Source organism: Coffea arabica, chromosome 2c, assembly GCF_036785885.1.
Source record: "Coffea arabica cultivar ET-39 chromosome 2c, Coffea Arabica ET-39 HiFi, whole genome shotgun sequence".
Lineage (NCBI taxonomy): Eukaryota > Viridiplantae > Streptophyta > Magnoliopsida > Gentianales > Rubiaceae > Coffea > Coffea arabica.
The window spans coordinates 25009966-25027861 of NC_092312.1; the positions used below are offsets into that span (position 1 = coordinate 25009966).

Genomic DNA, 17896 nt, shown 5'->3' on the forward strand with positions numbered 1-17896 from the left:
GAATTGATTTGGTAGGAGTAAGAATGCACCGATCGATTTTACTGACTTCTAAGACGACTGCTACTCGTCCTGCCTTGAGCAGTCTCAAGGACTTAAAATTCGTGCTAAGAGTAACTGGTCACAAGGAAAGAGTAATGAAACAAGAACTGAAAACTAAACCTGATGAACTATGAAACATAAAATGTGCTGGAAAACTCATTAGGATTACTTGAAATTGGAAAGAATTCTCAAATTAAACTTGCTGGTTTGTACAAAGATAAACATGAAACAGCTAAAAATTTGTAATAGAAATGAACTAATTGCATGAAAATTTAGAAATCCTAGAAATTAGCCTAAATCTTCTAAGAAAGCTATGAAAATCCTAATTCTAGCCTATGATTTCTAAGAAAAGCTGTTTTAAAATGAAAGAAGCACCAGATTTGACATTTTTGTGGAGTGAAAGTCGTGTCTCAATCTATTTATAGATGTGTAGTTTCCCTCAAATTTAGCAACTTAACCTCCTTAATGCCCATGTTATACTCCATGTCAGCCATAATGGTCTCCAAACAAGGGTAGTGTTAACTGCCCATTCCCAAATCTTGGGGATCATGTAACTACCTCAGCTCTAATTTATAGGAACATGAGATGATGCACCCGTCTTTTCCCAGCCAATTGCCACCATCAGCTCTACTTTTATCTATACTTGATCTACTGTATCAGCTCCGTTTGTATTGGCACCCTCATCAATTAATATTGGCAGTACTCCTTTGCATACATCGTTGAATATGTAAATATCGGCCATCGTTAGCGATTTCCCATGGAACCTTTATTACTCACACCTATGAGCCTTGAACTGGTGTCGCTAACAATACATTCCTAACTACTAATTTTTGAAGACCAGTTATCAATCAAGCCTCCATGTGACCTTTATATGCCACAATTGATAAGCTCCTTGTCATACAGCCGATTGTCTCCACGGTGATTATTGATGACCTGTCGACCCTACATAGATTCCCTAGCGTAATCGGCTTTCTTTCTCCATTTTCTACTTACACATATCAGCATATCTTCGTGCATACCGATAGATGTATGAATATCAGCCATCATACCAATTACTGATCAACTTCAAAAAGATGCTACCGATAAGTTCCTATTAGCCGATTACGATTAATCAATACCAGGTGAATATCAACCATGATGCCGGTTATTAATTGGTTTTAAATAAATGTTGCCAATAAGTTGTAAATATTGCACCAACAATGGTCACACAAAACCTTTGCTGACCATTCAAGTCACTGAGTTGATAGATGGATTCTTCATTGGATGCTCCACGAACCATGGCCTTATCTTAAGTTGCCTTTAATCTTAAGATTGGCTTCATGAACAATCAAAGTTTAGCTGCAGTTATTTTGCTTGTCTAGAAGATCACTATCCAAAGGGATTAGCCATTCGTAGTTGTTAAAAACATATAAAGGGAATAAACAACCAATTGCTCCAGCTTAGGACCAAAGAGGTGTAATAAGAATGGAGTCTGCGGCAGTCCAATATGTATCTGAATGTTTTATCAAACCAAAGTACACGCTAGAAGGGTCAAAACAACCAATGTTCTTGTCAACATGTGACTTGATTGGTCTTTACATAATACATGCAGAAGTTCCTTCTTTTTGCAAAGCCACTAGGATTTAACATGAACCAACTTGGAGAACTTGTGCAGAAGATCAAGGAATCTTTTTGCCTTACCCTTGTTCATTTCTATCCATTAGCGGGTCGTCTTGCAACACTAAAAAAAGAAGAGAGTATAGACTTGGCAATTTACATTGCCTGCAATAAAGGTTCCAGGGCTCGATTTATCCACGCATCGCTAGACCTGGCTATAGATGATATACTTTCACCAACATATGCTCCTGGGAATGTGAGATCATTCTTTGATCACAGGAGGTCAATCAACTATTATGGTCACACAAAGTCTTTGTTGACCATTCAAGTCACTGAATTGATAGATGGAATCTTCATTGGATGCTCCATGAACCATATGGTTGTGGATGGAACATCTCTCTGGCATTTCTTGAACTCTTGGTAGAAAATATTCAAAGCCGGGGGAGAACAAGTGTAATCTCAAGACCTCCAATACATGATCATCGATTGTTTTCTCAAGGATGATATATTCCATTTTTTAGCCTGCCACTAACTTACGACTAGCATGGTCAAGTCATTATCAACAGAGATGAAGTAGATAAAGCGCCAGAAGATGTGATTAGGGAAAGAATATTCCATTTCTCATCAGAGTCAGTGGCAAAGCTGAAAGCAAAACAAATGTTGAATACAATACCACTGAGATTTCCTCCTTGCAAGCATTGTTGGCTCATCTTTGGAGATGTATAACAAGGGCTCAAAACTTTCAGTCATATCCAAAAAAAAAAATTCTTCTACATTGTCAGAAATGACGGATCCAGGTCAGTTCCACCTAAGTCTCAAGACTGCTTCAGTAACTATCTATAGGCAACGTCAACAAAAGCTGACTATGGTGAATTGCTGGAACAAAGCCTAGGATGGGCAGTGTGGTTATTGCATCATGCAGTGATCAATCAGACACGTGTATCACATGAACAGATCGAATCATGGCTTTAATCCGGAGAACTACTTCAGGCTAGTGATCCGCCTGATTCCTATAGCAAACTCTTGGGATGCTCTCTACGATTCAACATGTATGTAACAGAATTTGGACTTGGGAAACCAGTCGCAGTTCTAAACGGGAGCACAAATAAATTTGACGGGAAACTAATAGTGAATCCAGGAGCCGAAGAAGGGGGAAGCATGGACTTTGGGATTTGCCTTCTACTTCATGTAATGACTTCTCTTGTATCTGACAAGGAGTTAATGAGACAGTCGCTTTGCTTATGAAGGCCAATTTCAGATTAACAGCTCTATGTAACAAGATCAAAATGGCTGCTTTAGCCTCTAGTGCCTGTGAAATATTTCCCTCTACCTTTTACTGAGTTAAAGTTTGTTCTTCCTTTAACTTGTGCAGTTTAATTGCTTTTACTTTAGTGGATGATACTATTTCAATGCTTGTTATGATAATCAATAGCAGATGATATGGTGATATTGTAAATCACTAGTCTTTGGTTGTGAATTGCTGTGCTTATATTGGCATATGCCAATTTTCCACTGGTGGAAATCCTAATTGTCATCTCCAGAGAAAGTAGCTAGGGTCCTTGCTCCTTTTTGCCATTTTACTTGGTATGTCACGTCTCCTTTTAAACAATTTCAGATAGAAAGCTATCCGTCCAGGGAAGGAAATGATAGTGCGATTTCATGTTTAACCAAAATAATGTCATTCTCCCATAATCAAAAGATTAGGATTAAAATTCCAACCAAATCAATTTTCTTTGTACGTAAAAGTTAAATATATCATAAACAGTAAGCAGCGTATTAGTTCTAGAGTCTACATGCTGGTGTGAATTTCAGTCTTGCCCAAAAAATGCCCAAACATCTAAGTTGAACACTGTAGTTAAGCATAAGAAGTTATGTTTATTTGTTTATATATAAAGTTTGTGTTTAACACAATGGAGGGGGAAAAATGAATAGGAATTTCAGTCTTGCCCAAAAAATGCCCAAACATCTAAGTTGAACACTGTGGTTAAGCATAAGAAGTTATGTTTATATGTTTATAGAGTTTGTGTTCAACACAATGGAGGGGGAAAATGAATAGGAAACAATTGAGATGAATAGATAATGAAAATGATTAATATGTTCCTTGTTCATGAATAGCATTCAAAGAAAAAAAAAAAAAAGAGACATAGTTGAGTAGGTAGTAGTAGCTTTTCCAAAATTTGAGTTGCATTTGAGATTGTTAATCTTATATTTATTAGGATAATAGAAGAAATGGGAGGATACAAATTGAATATGGATATATTTAGCTGCCTTCACCAATTTGTAGATTGACTATACTATGGCATGATGGAGCTTGATTCAACATCTTGTAAAACTACATTGCTTCTTATTTTTTCTTCATGGAAATGTCCTTTTTCTCTGCGATTTTTCATATGCAGATGCGAAAGTTGGCAAATAAATATTTTTGGACAAAACATTCTCGAACAAAGGAGTTATTGCAAGTTCTTCTAGATAGATCTTCGACAAAGTCTTCTATTTCTTCGTTGAGTGTTCTGTGTGTTGGAGAAGTTTTGGCTATTCTCACTTTGAATGAAGCCACTAAGTTCTTAAGGTGGCTGCTCTTGTTTATAAATCTGCATTGACCACAGAACATGTTGCTGCACGGATGCAGATCACACATCCCCATTTCATATAAAATAAGAAGTGAGTTTTAGAAGACCCAAAAAAATGAAAAAAAAAAAAAAAGAAGAAGAAGGAAACTGTGAAATAAAAATTGACTAAAAAGTAATCATTTGAAGAGTAAAATAATTACCTCTGAAGTAAACAGTTTCACTAAAACATCTGAAACCATAGAAAAATGTTGAAACCTCCATTGAAATCACCATCACTTCCTTTTCAATGTTCATTATCTTCTTTCTCCTTAAAAAAATGCAGCCATCTCTCCAAGTCCAAAATTAATCTAATAAAACATACAATAGCAGAAAAAAAAGCCAAAAACAACCTTGGTCTTCAAGATATGCAAATTTTGTGGATCTAGGCAATGAGAAAATGAAATAAAATATTAACAGAACGTGATTTCTTTTGGGATGATGTCTTTGGCAGCATCCAGTTGAAGATCGGTCAATTGGCAAATCAGCAACATGCCTTGTAGGCGAGCTTTTTCCCATGCTAACACTACTCTCAGTCCACTGGCTAATTAAGTCCCACTACAATTAATTCTGTCCAACATGTTAACATATTTAATATCAAACAATCATTATATGGTCCTTTAATCACTACAACTGCACACACATATCCACCAATAAAACTCAAAAGAAAATTCCATTTAAAATAATTGCATGATGCATGCTAGAAAGCCTACTATTATCAACTATTTCTTCAAGTAATTAAAAGAGTATAAAATTTAAAAATGTTAGTATCAACTTTTACATATTACTTTTTATTGTCGATAGCAAGCATAAGAGTTTTCTACTCTTGCAACATGTTCAAAATTTGGTATTTGAGTAAAACAGAATGTTGAAAAAAGGATTCATTAGAATATTGCACCTATACAATTGATCTTAGTACTCTTTAGTATAGCAAAACAAAATCAAGAAAAAAATTTCAATATTTGGACCTGCAATATCGCAAACAAATATACAAATTAGATAACAAAAGCACCCCAAAAAAAATCTTTTACAGACCACTGTATCACCACACGGGGCCAAAATAAAATAACTGTAATCCTCTATGCCACCTTCTCTTTTCTTTACCAAACATAATCACACTAGTAATAGTTCACGTGCTTTACACATGATTGTAATATCTTAAAATACTTTTTTCTTTAGATACTAAAAATTTTTTATGAAATTTTGATCACCAATATCATAATATAGTATTTTTATGTTATTTATTTTTTTAAGCTAGTTACTTTTAAAAATTTTATTAAATGAAAAGAGACAGAAAACATTCCAATATAGTTGACATATCCCTTAGGATTGAATTTGAAATCATGAACCAAATACTTTTTTATTTATAGCTTAAACTCTAACATATCAAATATTGATAATATCATGTTTTACACAAATTATTTTATATTCATGATTCTATTGCATATAAACCACAATCATCACAATTTTTTATAAACAAAGTATATAATTAAGTTAGAAAAATACACATAAATGTAATTTGAATTCTTTGTATTATGTTAATTCTATTTTTGTCAATAATGGAGTACAGATGATCTACCACGTAAAGTTTTTTTGGCTTGTATATTCTAACAATTGAAGTATTATAGATAGAGATAGTTGGAGTTTTTCTATTTTCCTTTTCTTTTATTCATATTTTTATCACAATCCAATGCGAAGCACAAGCAACAAGGCTACTTTTTTCATATGAGCACAATATTTTTAGTTTTAGTATTAGTTTTTTCTTATGATCATAGAATTGGAATGAGACTTGTGGCTAATTAACAATTTTAATATTAATTTTTTGTATATTACAGTGTTTTATTTTTTAATTACCAAATTTTAATCCATAACTGCTATCATAATTATTAATTATTGGAATGCACTAAATCTGTCTAATTACAATTATCACCACAAATGAAATTTACTTAATTTTAAAGTTTTACATTTCATAAGCGCTTCCATTATTCACTAATATTGCAATCCAGTAAATATATATAATCATTAGAAAAATAATGGTATTTTGGACATCACCAAAAATAATTTGAATATCATTTTCAGTTTATCATTCTTCATTTTAAATTTACTCTTATTATAATTCTTTTTATCATTGGAGATGGCTTCTGACTTGATGGATGGATTTGGTTTGTTCAAACAAATACAAATGAAGCATTACTATATTATTGTCAATAACACTATTTGTCTTTTCCTGAATATTTGTGATTTGGATATTGTCTTTGGTATTATTTGAATTGTATTCTTACTTTTTAATTCATTTGCCATTTACTTTATGTCATTTTATAAATAGTTTTTAATTTTTTCAGTTTTTTTTTATTTTGATCAGTTGCTAACTTGCTATTAATGATAATAGTAGTTTATGTGGTGCTATTTCAAATTTCTTTTTTTTTTCAATTTAATATTGCTATTTTAGTTATAAAGATGCCATCATTTTTTGTACATTGAAATTCCATTGAATGCAACATGAAAAATTTTTCATATTGGTAAAAAATGCATAATTGTAAAATTTACTTGTGATATTTGTATGAAAATATATAGATGACTAAAGGTTCTCTTATCATTGTATGTCTATCCATTTTTTAGAGAGTATCTACTTTTTATTGTTTTACAATCTTAACTAATGACTAATGAGAAATTTTTCATACTTCAATTAAAAAATTTTGATATGTATAATAAATGGATATGGAGTCCAAGAGTACGTAAATAGTGTTTAATGAAAAATTTTTAATTATAATTACCAATACTACAAAAATGTAATCAATTGGAGAGTTTTTTTTTAAATTAGTGCCACATTAAAATACAATAATTCTAATTAAAAGACATTAAGATAATTTAGGGATAACAAAAACTAAGATAAAAAAGTGCTTACACTTACACTCCCTAATACTAACATTCATACTTTTTAAATAGTATTGTAAAATTTACTTGTGATATTTGTATGAAGATATATAGATGAATAAGGTTCTCTTGTCCTTGTATGTTTCTCCATTTTTTAGAGAGTATCTATTTTTTGAAATTAATTTTTTTTACAATCTCAACTAATGACTAATGAGAAATTTTTCATGCTTCAATTAAGAAATTTTGATAAGTATAATAATTGGAGATGGAGTCCAAGGGTAGGTAAATAGTTTTTAATGAGCCATTTTAAATTATAATTACTAATACTATTAAAATGTAATCAATTGGAGTGTTTTATTTCTTTTAATTAGTGTCACATTAAATGTAATAATTCTAATTAAAAGACACGAGGATAATTTAGGAATAACAAAAACTAAGATAAAAAAGTGCTTACACTTGCACTCCCTATTACCAACATTCATGCTTTTTATATAGTATAGTAATGATAATGATAATGATAAACAACAGAGCAATAAAACAAAATAAAAACTTATTGATATTTAGTCTATAACTACAAAGAAAAAAATAAAAATTAAGAGCAAGTTGGAGAATGCAAAAACCAACAAAAAATTAAAAAAAAAAGAAAAAAAAACCCTAACATCAGATGAGGTCCTTATGCACTAGTTATCTCTTGCAGGGGACCGTTTTTCCGCTCTGAAGAAAAAATTCAAGAAAGGCAAAAAATAATAAAATAGGTGCCATAGAAGTAGGAAAAATCATAAACTTTTGTGGACAACCAGAAGAGTGTTATAGTTCCAAATATAGTCCTAGTTACTATATACCTTGACTATCCGCAAAGAGTGTTATATTTCCAATGTCCCTCTGCAGAAGAGTCCTAATAAGCTTTTCCAAGCCCTTGGCCCTGTTCAAAAAATGAAAGAGTGGGCAGAGAGGGATGTACGCGAGTCGAGCTGCTCCTGAGTAGCTTGCGAGTAGCTCGGTCAATGACTTGGCTTGAACTCAATCAAATCAAGTTCGAGCCGAGTCTCGAGCTACTCAAATATACATTTGAGTCAAGTTTGAGCCAGGATTTTGCAACTTGTGGCTCAACGAGTAGCTTGTCGAGTTGGATATATTTAAATAATATATATGTATTATAATTCCGAGCCGAGTCAAAAAGTTTGATTACTCGACTTGATAAGACTTGACTAAAAGTCGAGCTTTATCGAGTCAAGTCTCGAGCTTAAAAGGATTTCCTCGAGTTAAGCCTCGAGTTGCGATTTTTAGACTCGATCGAGCTCAAGCCAACCTTGAGTATAGTTATATATAGGTTGAGTCGAGTTCGAGTATAGCAGTACTCGAGCTCGACTTGGCTCGAGTACATCCAAGTTCGGTACAAGTTGAAAACAGCATATGCAGTCAACTAAATCCTGGGTCATAATTTACATTACCAAAGTACCCAGCCTAATAGCCTGTATATTTGTTCTGTGGATCCATGATAGGTTTTTATATATTCAGACACCCAATCAAAATCAACTGTGCAGCAACGAGCAAGTAACCAATAACACCAATCATCTCAAAGTTCATCAAGGGACAAAGACCACAGTTAACTAAACCATCATATCCGTGGGCTTCTTGCGTTTACTGCTTTGCTAAACATGTATGGTCCATGCATGCTTTAAGAAAATGATTCTCAGGATCAATAAATCCTAGCCAACAGTCACCTACTTTGAGGATCTAAACTATGTAATATGCAAGCTATTGTTTCTCCATCCAATACGAACGCTTCATACCTGCTAGCATCTAAAATGACCTCCCACAAAAAGAAGAATTAATATGTTTAAAACTGACTATACAGCAAAGGACATCCAAATGAGAAACAGATTCAGCTTTTGAAAGTTCAAACCATACCCTTTCGTGATACTGGATACTCTTCTGATTCAAGAATGCGAGCAACTTGACTCATAATGGGTATCTTTTCAGCATCAGGATCAACACATATTAAAGTGGCCAAAAGAGCTCGTTTGAGGGCTGTTGTAGGTGGCTTGGTCTCAATTAGGGGTGCAAACGAACCGAATCGAGTCGAGTTTTGAGCTTATCGAGTCGAGTCAGGCATATTTATATGAGAGCTCGAGTTCGAGCTCGAGCTCGTCGAGCTCGAAAAATAGAGCTCGAGCTCGGCTCGACGTAAGAAAAGAAAAACTCGAGTTCGACTCGTTTATGACTCTCGAGCTTAGCTCGAAATCTAGCTCGCGAATAGCTCGAGTTTCGCTCGATTTTCTAGCTCGCGTGAAGCTCGAAAGCAGCTCGAATTCTAGCTCGTTTGGAGCTCGAGTTCGAACTCGAAAATAGCTCGAAAATTTCTGAAACTTTAAGCAAGAATACAGCATTTTTTCCCCATTTTTTGACAAAATTTGCGCATGAAATAACTACAATTTTTCACATATTCTTGATTTTGAGGCCTACAAATTATGCACTAATACAATCATAAATGTCCAAATGTCCACTAATACAAATTATCCAAAAATTATCCACTAATACAAATTATCCAAATGTCCACAAAAATCCATTAATACAAATTATGATAACTTCACTGATCAGGAATATATTTAACATTGTCTCAGCACATATTTGAAAAGACACATCCCTTCAGTCTCAGTAGGTTACCTTTGTAATCTTTCCTAATGCCAGCAATGGATCTACGAACCAACCTGCAGGCAACATGCAAGAGCTCCTTCAATCCATCAAGAACTTCAAAAGATAGAAATATACTCATTAAAATGAAATTATATGAGGAAATACAGGTCTTTTAGTCCAATTTTTCAGCCAAAGCTCAAAATATTACAAGCTATCACAAATTTACAACACAAAATATTTGTTGTAGACAGGTTGATACATCCAATTGAAAAGATATATAGGCACGAAAGTCCAGCCCCAATTTCGTTAAGCTGTTTTAGTCTCCCTCTACCCATTTTACAGAGAAAGCAAAAAAAAACTTGGGCAAAAATTAATTATCTTTGCAGAAGAACTTGCCCGGAAAAAGAAAATCAGATAACTTCAAACAACTCAACAAATTTCACGACTTTCTATTGAAACTATAAATACTGAGAAGGATCAATCACAATAACTCAACAAATATAACCACACACTAGTGTAAAAGCATCATGTGTATTCGGATGTTATAAAATAGTGCCTAACTAATAAGCAAAGCTGTACAACCGAAACTTCAGAGCCTAAAGAAAACAAGCCAATGGCAGTTTCAAGAAAATCACTACATAATCAATCCAATACATCAATAACATCCAAGACAAAAGGCAGATTATCCTATGATTGAAACCATATACTGAGAAAAACAAAGTCTGCATAGCAACCATACAACAAAAGAACTTAAGACTGCTTTACTTAAACATGCTTGAAAACAATCTTTGAAGCTCAAAACAGACCACCCAAACAAACTGAAAAAGATCAAATCTTTCCAATAAATCCATTGCACAACATTTCATACAGAATGAAACATACCAACTGAAGCAGACCTCATAAGAAACGGAAACAGCCACCATTTGCATCTTCAACCAAAACCCTCCTTTTCAGCACATCTTTATGACAATTCCAATCAAAGAAAACCAAAGTCTAAATAGGAAATTAAAGGTAAATTACCTCAAACATCTCCAAAGTCAAGAAATAGGCAACACAATCTCTTGTTTATCCTTCAATTTCTGAAAAAACAAAAAAAATAAAATAAAAAAATTAAGAAATTGTAAGACCGAATTTAAATATTATGTGTGATAATTTTATTTTTTTTGTTACCTTTTCCCTTTTCTTCACCCCGTGTACCTTACGACACCAATCTCCAGCACACATCAACATTTCTACAGTTTCTGGAGCCAAGGAAGCACGGTAAGAGTCGATTACTCTGGTTCCAGCACTAAATGTAGCTTCCGAAGCTACAGTGCTTATTGGAATGGCTAAAATGTCAGCAGCCATCTTGGGAAGAATCTTGTATTTTGTTGTGTCTTTCCACCACTTCAAGGCATCCAAATTCACGATATCTACCGTTGAATCATCTGCAGCTGTGAGGAGACCATCTTCAAAGTAGGTATCCAACTCATTCTTGATGGGTTGAACACTCTCAACGGTGGCAATGTGGGTCAAAAATTCACTCATACCCGAAACATGGGACACTGATGAAGATGCACTACTGCTGCTCTTGGTTGGATGATCATTGCCGACTAGTAGTTGAGAAGATGATCCACTTTGGCCTGAAACATGTATCTCCACATATTCATCATATAGGTCATACAAGGCTTGTCGAACCTTGCCTATGTTGCTTTGCACTTCATGTGGAGGATAAAGCAATGGAAAACAATAGTTTATAACTCTCATCTTGCATCTGGGATCCAAAATAGCTGCTATAGACATTAACAAGTTACACTCTCCCCAGTACTTATCAAATTTCAACTTCATCTTTTGCACCATTGACCGGACAAAATCATCTTCATCATCAACCTTACTATCTAGTAGTACTTTAATCCGACAAACTTCATTTAGATATAAATTTGCAGTCGGATAATCACTACTAGATATCACATGAGTTGCTGTCCAAAAAGCTTTTAAAATATTGCACACTTTTGTAACCTTTTCCCAATCTTCCAAAGTTTGACAGAAATCATAATTTGGCTCTCTATCTCTGTACCTGGGAAAAACATCTTGAAACTCCAGTGCACAAGTTAGCATCTCATAAGTAGAATTCCACCTTGTTTTGCAGTCATAAATTAGTATTTTTTCTGGCAACTGCAGCTGGCGTACAATTTCAGCAAATTGAAGGCGTCTTCCATCTGTCTTATTGATAAACTCTACACTGTCCCTGATTGTTCCAACTATTTCCTTGATTTGACTGAGTCCATCTTGAACCATTAAATTCAGTATATGCGCACAACATCTCACATGAAACAACTTTCCTTTTGCTAATAGACACTTGTTTCGGGAGAAAGTGTCCTTTAAACATCTCAGTGCACTGTCATTATTCGAGGCATTATCGACTGAGACTGTATAAATCTTGCTCTCAATTCCCCAATCCGTTAAACACTTGAAAATAGCATCCGCAATTTGGATGCCCCGACATGGAGGAGGGACGTGCACAAAGTTGAGAACCCGTTTCTGCAATCTCCAATTGCTATCAATCCAATGTCCGGTTATGACCATATACTCATTTTTTTGGTTCTTGGACTTCCAAAGATCTGTAGTCAAGCTAATTTTCTTGACTTTCTTTAATTGGTTCTTCAATTTTGTCTTCTCTCTTTCATAAACTGATGTGCAGTCGTTTTTGTTCATAGTCCGACTGATTCTTTGCCATTCCGGCATCCCTCTTTTTTGCATCAAATTGAAGCCTTCTTCCTCCACAATTGAAAATGGATGCTCATGCATAAGCACCCATTCAGCAGTAGCCTCTCTCATGACTGCCATATCAAACCTCCCGGAGTGAAGGTAGGTTTGAGAAGCTTCGGCAGAATCAGCAGATGGGAAATTGATCTTTGTTTGTTGTGTTGCTTTTTTGAGTTTTTGCAATCGGATAGCACATGACTTCCTATGCCTCAGCAAACTTGAAGTTGTACTAGTTTTCGTCTTCTTGAACTTTGCATGGCAATGAATACACTCCGACATAAGAATTTTTTGATGGCCAACTTCAACATCTTTGAAGTCATCCCATGCTACTGATTTTTTTATCCTCTTTTTTTTTCGAAAAGCATCCAAGCCATCATCCGCATCAGCTTCTTCCACAACTGTTTGAGTGGTTGTATGTGTATCACCTTCTAATGCTTCATCTTCACTCCCTAATTCTTCATCACCAAGAGATAATTCCAGCTCTTCATCAATGTTAATAGCAATAGCCTTGTCAAAAATATTCACCGGACTAGCGGAATCACCAACTGATCTATTAATTGGTGAAGACTGCTCTTGGTTGGACGTATCCATCTTATATTCTCAATTTTTTTTAACTATGCCAAAAGAAAAAAAGAAACATGAGCAGCATTCTCTAGTCCCAAAACAGATTACTATTACTAGTAAACAAGTTAGTAGTAGTAATTATTTTCAAGAAACAAGAGGACAGCAAGGCTCATAATGACAAGAACATACATGACCATGGAATGATAATAAGTAGCTTGTACTGTCAAGTGTCAACACAGTTTTCACCCCCAAAAAAATAAGTAATTAAACAGATGTCTCCTTAAATGCCACTATCCCATAGTTACTACAAGATCTGGAGCAATATCAAGCCTCTTAGCACTGTCTCCATTTCATTTTAAGCATTTTTATTATCAGAATCCAACAAATTATAAAATTGTAAAATCTTAAAACTTTGGGGGAATTGTAAAATCTTAAAACTTTGGGGGAATTGTAAAATCTTAAAACTTTGGGGGATAAATAAATAAAAATAATAATAATAAAGTAAAATGAAGGACCAAAATCATGATCCTAGGAATGGGGTTGTCTTTTCTCCTCTGCGGACAGAACATCAAAAAGCTCAAGTCTGATCATTTCCAATCAAAATGAAAATCACAAGATCCTTCCCATGCCATTTCAATTCAAATTCATACGATGGGAGGCATAAAGCAACAACAAAAAAATGCAAGACTGCAATACATCAAAATTTCTCAGGTGCGAGGAAATGAACCTGCGGACTTAGCCGGTTCTTTAACATGAAAGAAAAAATGCAAACGAATCTTCTTTCAATAAGAATTTTCAGCCAGGCATTTCGTCGAACAGGTTAGGGGCATCACAAATTTCACTAATCTTCTACTCAATTAAATCTATATTCAGCCCCCACAATGTACAGCAAAACCAAAAGAATACAGTCTAATCAACACACAGAAAAGGCCACGAACAATCGACGTAAAATTTGAAACAACATGCTAACGGCGGACATGGCACGTTCATCAGCAAACATGCTCTGAAATCTTTCAAAGCTTATGTTCGAATGAAAACTGAAATATAATGGAGAAGATTAACTTACAGTGGTCTCTCGCGGTGAAGGTTCGTGGATGACAGTGGTGGATTCCGACGGGATGGTGGTGGCGGCTATGAGCGGCGGCGGTTCCGGCAGCTCTTCAGATGAACCTTCCTTGCTCTGTTTTTTCGCAGCTTTGCTCCTCTGCCTTTCCTTGGAACTTGCCTTTCTTCCCAACCTGCCCTTAGCACTACAAGATCTTGGAGGTTGCTGAAGTGGAGATGGCGGAAGCGGTGGAGATGCAGCTAGCAGTAGCATCGATGACTGTGGCTGAAGTGGGAGGAAGTGAAGAAACTCGAGATGCAGCTAGCGGTAGCAGCAATGGCAGTGACGGAAGTGGAAATTGGGAGTTTGGGACAGTCGGTGGCGGAGGAAGAAGATCAATCGAAGGAGTTAGCAGAGCAAACAAGTTAACCTAAGTGAAGGAAGGAGGAAAGTTTACCAACAGTGGCTGAAGTGCTGAACATCGATTATAGCTTAGGGCGCAGAGAACATGTAAATTTTAATTGAATCAAGAGTATTTTTGTAATTTCACACATACTCGAGCCCAACGAGCGGCTCGTTGAGCTATCGAGCCTAAGAAACGAAGGCTCGATCTCGCCTCGTTTATCTTAACGAACTGCTCGAGCTCGGTCAACACGAGCTCGAGCCTAGCTTTGACTCGAGCTGCTCGCGAGCAGCTCGAGTCGTCACCAGTCCTAGTCTCAATTGTGAGGTCAACAACTTCCTCAAAGCATCTGCTCCCGACCATCACCTTGAGCCAGTCAACTAAGTTCACATGAAACAGCAGCAACTGAAAAAGAAAAAAAAAAGAACAAAAATCATAGGTGTAACTAATAGAAATACAAGATTCACTCTAGTTGAACCCACAATACATGTCAAGAAGTTATGGATACAAGCATGGTAGAGCTTCCAAGAAGGATAGTCTTTCCTAAAAAATCAAGCCTAGAGTAGCTTGAACCATGAATAGAAAGAATAATGTCCTCGTAGTTGGTCAATTTCAAACAGCAAATGACTGGAAATCAAAATAGTAAAGATACGAATCTTTTTCATAATGCTGAGAAAATCTTCTATACTCAGAAACAATCATCATGATGCATATTTCCAAACTTCTATATCAAACTTGGACACTGTAGGTTCAAGAAAACATTGGAAAAGAGAGGAAGGGAAAGTAGATAAAGTACAGATTGTGATTGATTGTGGCTCAAGATTGCGAATTGCAGTTTCATATGATTCATGACAATTTTTATCTGAATCAAAACATTTTTAATTTTAAACAATCCAGTTTACTCCTTAGTAAAAGCATGCCACTTCTTCAGCCAAAACTTTTGATATTTATAGACAAACATGTGTATATATGTTCCAACATTGCTATCTATCATACCTCAGGTGCAAAAGGTGACCATAATCTACAGGATCTCTTCCGGTAATGGCTTCCAAGAGCACAACCCCAAAGCTATAAACATCACACTTCTCATTTATGAGGCCGCTATTTGCATATTCAGGTGTTACATATCTATATGGGTTAAAAAAGGGGGGAAATAGAGAATGTCAGAAAAAGAAGAGCCAAGTTTGGGGAGAAAATTTTAAAACTATTATGAAAAAAAAAAATTTTCTATTTGAGGGGTTGTTTGTGTTGGGGATTCTAAGAATATGTAGTTCTGAGCTCGCATTTGACAAATGTGATTTATTATTCAATTTTTTATTTTGCAAAAATCTAAAAAAAAAAATTTGCTTCAGACCTCGCATTTGTCAAATGCGAGGTCAGGCAAACATATGCGAGAATGAATTTTGCTTCAGACCTTTTGGTTTTTTAATATTAATAAATTCAAGCTCATCATTTTTGTTTTTTTTTTGTTTTTTTATAAATTCAAGCAAATTGTTTTTGTTTTTCTTTTGAGTGTGCGTTTTGCTTGTTATTTTATAAAATTACAGAGAATGAATTTTTAAAGGTGAGCATTTGATGTGAATTTTTAAAGATTGTTTCCGGGAAGACTCAAATCCATATGGTCAAGACTGTTTGAAATTACTCAAGTGTTTCCTTATAGAACAGTTGAGGTAGTTAATGCAAAAAAAGAACAGTTCAAAGTCAATGGACAACGATTAAAACTACATGCATTTGGCTGGTGAAATCAATTTCAAAGGACTTTTATGTCTTTTGGGTGATTCTTATTCAACTTAAGAATCCGAACCCTTGAGTCGAGCCAACGACTATAAACAAAATCGGTAATTGGGAGGCAACCCAATGTTTTAAGTTGCATGTGTTAATCTGGTATGATTGTATGTTTACAACATGCATTTAAGTTGGTTTGTTATTTCTTTGTTGTAGGTTTGATAATCGGAAGTCAAGATGAGCATTTGAGGTGGAAAAGGCGAAATTTGATCCATCAACTCAACCCCTCGATTTGTGTTAAAGGTGTTTTTGATCTGTTAAAAAGGGTAGAATGCATGTATTTATCATTTTGCATGTGCATGTAAGGTACAAATTAGTAAAGAAATGATTTAAAATGCATTGTTGGTTTTTGGGGTTAATAGTCAAAAAATTAGTTGTGCATAAATTCCTGCAGAAACTGTAGAAAATTGAAAAACGCGACCACAATACGCGACAACAAGGTCGCGTATTGATGGCCGCGTATTACAATCTGCGCCTGCAAAAAAGAAAACACGACCACAATACACGACTACTACGTCGCGTATTACACTCCGCAACCCCAGTGCAGAAAACGTGACAACAATACGTGACCATGAGGTCGTGTATTGTGTGGTCGCGTAATACAACATGTAGAACCCTGACCTCGCATTTATCGAATTCGAGGTCTATGACCTCTTTTTTTTTTTTTTTTGGCATTTCGTTGGTCGCAAAATTCAAAGAGACTTCGCATTTACTGAATGCGAAGACCCCTTGGACGGAATCTCACACTCAAAATGCCCCCTTTGTAGAATTTTTTTAAAAGTCATCATAATTTTAGAAATTTCTCCGAGTTTGGGTTAATTAGAGAGCTTGTAAACAGAAAGCAGTGAGGAAAAGGAGACTTCGTTCAATCGAGATCGGATACCTGATATAAATACCCATCCAAAGGTACCCATGACTTTGGTTGTAATGTGACTTTTTCCAGAACCGAGCAACTTAGCCAGACCAAAATTAGATAGTTTAGCATTGAAGTCATCATCAACGAGTATATTGCTTGACTTTCTATCTCGATGCACCATTTTGGGTTCAATTGCCTCGTGCAAATATTAAAGAGTGCAAGAAGCATATCTCGTTTGAACTTAAAATGGAACCTAACAATAACTTCAAAGACAAGAAGAAGTTTATATAGATGGACTTGCGCTTTTACAGTGCCTGCTAAAACTTTCATACTAGCCTCCCAAGTAAGATAACCATGATGGCTCAGGGCTCCATGAAGCCATTGTTCTAGATTTCCATTGTTTACATATTCATATACCAACAACCTGAATTTTATAGGGATGTCCAACAGAGGTAAAGTAAAGTTAGTTTGCTAAACAAAAAAGCCTTGAGGTTTAACTGCCTGATCGGTAAATTTTAAGGGTTCAAACAAAATGTTGATCTGCATCTCATTTAAATCTAATGCACAAATGAAAATATGACGAGACAGGTTTAAGCAGTAATGTACCTGTGAGTTCCTTCAATACAGTAACCCAGTAGTCGAACTAAATTTTTTTGGTGGACATGACCAATAGCCTCAACTTCAACCCTGAATTCCTTCTTTGCTTGCCCTCTGGACATTTAGAAACAAGAGAAAAGGCTCGTTGT

At 35.1% G+C, this 17896-nt stretch overlaps 2 protein-coding genes and 1 long non-coding RNA gene across 3 annotated transcripts; 1 reads left to right on the top strand and 2 right to left on the bottom strand.

Annotated features, from left to right (window-relative positions):
* The first annotated feature begins 1624 nt into the window (after positions 1 to 1624).
* Positions 1625 to 2059, top strand: LOC140035568 (protein ENHANCED PSEUDOMONAS SUSCEPTIBILITY 1-like). Its single transcript, XM_072076841.1, has one exon. It carries the CDS (start codon positions 1625 to 1627, stop codon positions 2057 to 2059), a length of 435 nt encoding a protein of 144 aa, XP_071932942.1.
* A 124-nt stretch (positions 2060 to 2183) lies between these two features.
* LOC140035569 (probable receptor-like protein kinase At2g42960) lies at positions 2184 to 17869 on the bottom strand. The gene is made up of 4 exons (XM_072076842.1): positions 17757 to 17869; positions 17347 to 17574; positions 15506 to 15637; positions 2184 to 2277 (listed from the first exon to the last, which is right to left on the bottom strand). The coding sequence occupies exons 1-4, from the start codon at positions 17867 to 17869 to the stop codon at positions 2184 to 2186; spliced, it is 567 nt and encodes a 188-aa protein (XP_071932943.1).
* LOC140035257 (uncharacterized) lies at positions 9529 to 14513 on the bottom strand. The gene is made up of 2 exons (XR_011839256.1): positions 14128 to 14513; positions 9529 to 9866 (listed from the first exon to the last, which is right to left on the bottom strand). It is a non-coding gene; the product is annotated as an uncharacterized lncRNA (long non-coding RNA).
* Positions 17870 to 17896: the final 27 nt, after the last annotated feature.

Excerpts from the sequence above, each read along its gene's own strand:
- LOC140035568 (XM_072076841.1), top strand. The coding sequence starts at position 1,625 with ATGCAGAAGTTCCTTCTTTTTGCAAAGCCACTAGGATTTAACATGAAC.
- LOC140035569 (XM_072076842.1), bottom strand. The coding sequence starts at position 17,869 with ATGTCCAGAGGGCAAGCAAAGAAGGAATTCAGGGTTGAAGTTGAGGCT. Across the intron at positions 17,575-17,756 it reads TGTATTGAAGGAACTCACAG|GTTGTTGGTATATGAATATG; the intron begins GTACATTACTGC and ends TATAAAATTCAG. Across the intron at positions 15,638-17,346 it reads CTCTTTAATATTTGCACGAG|ATATGTAACACCTGAATATG; the intron begins GCAATTGAACCC and ends TAACCCATATAG.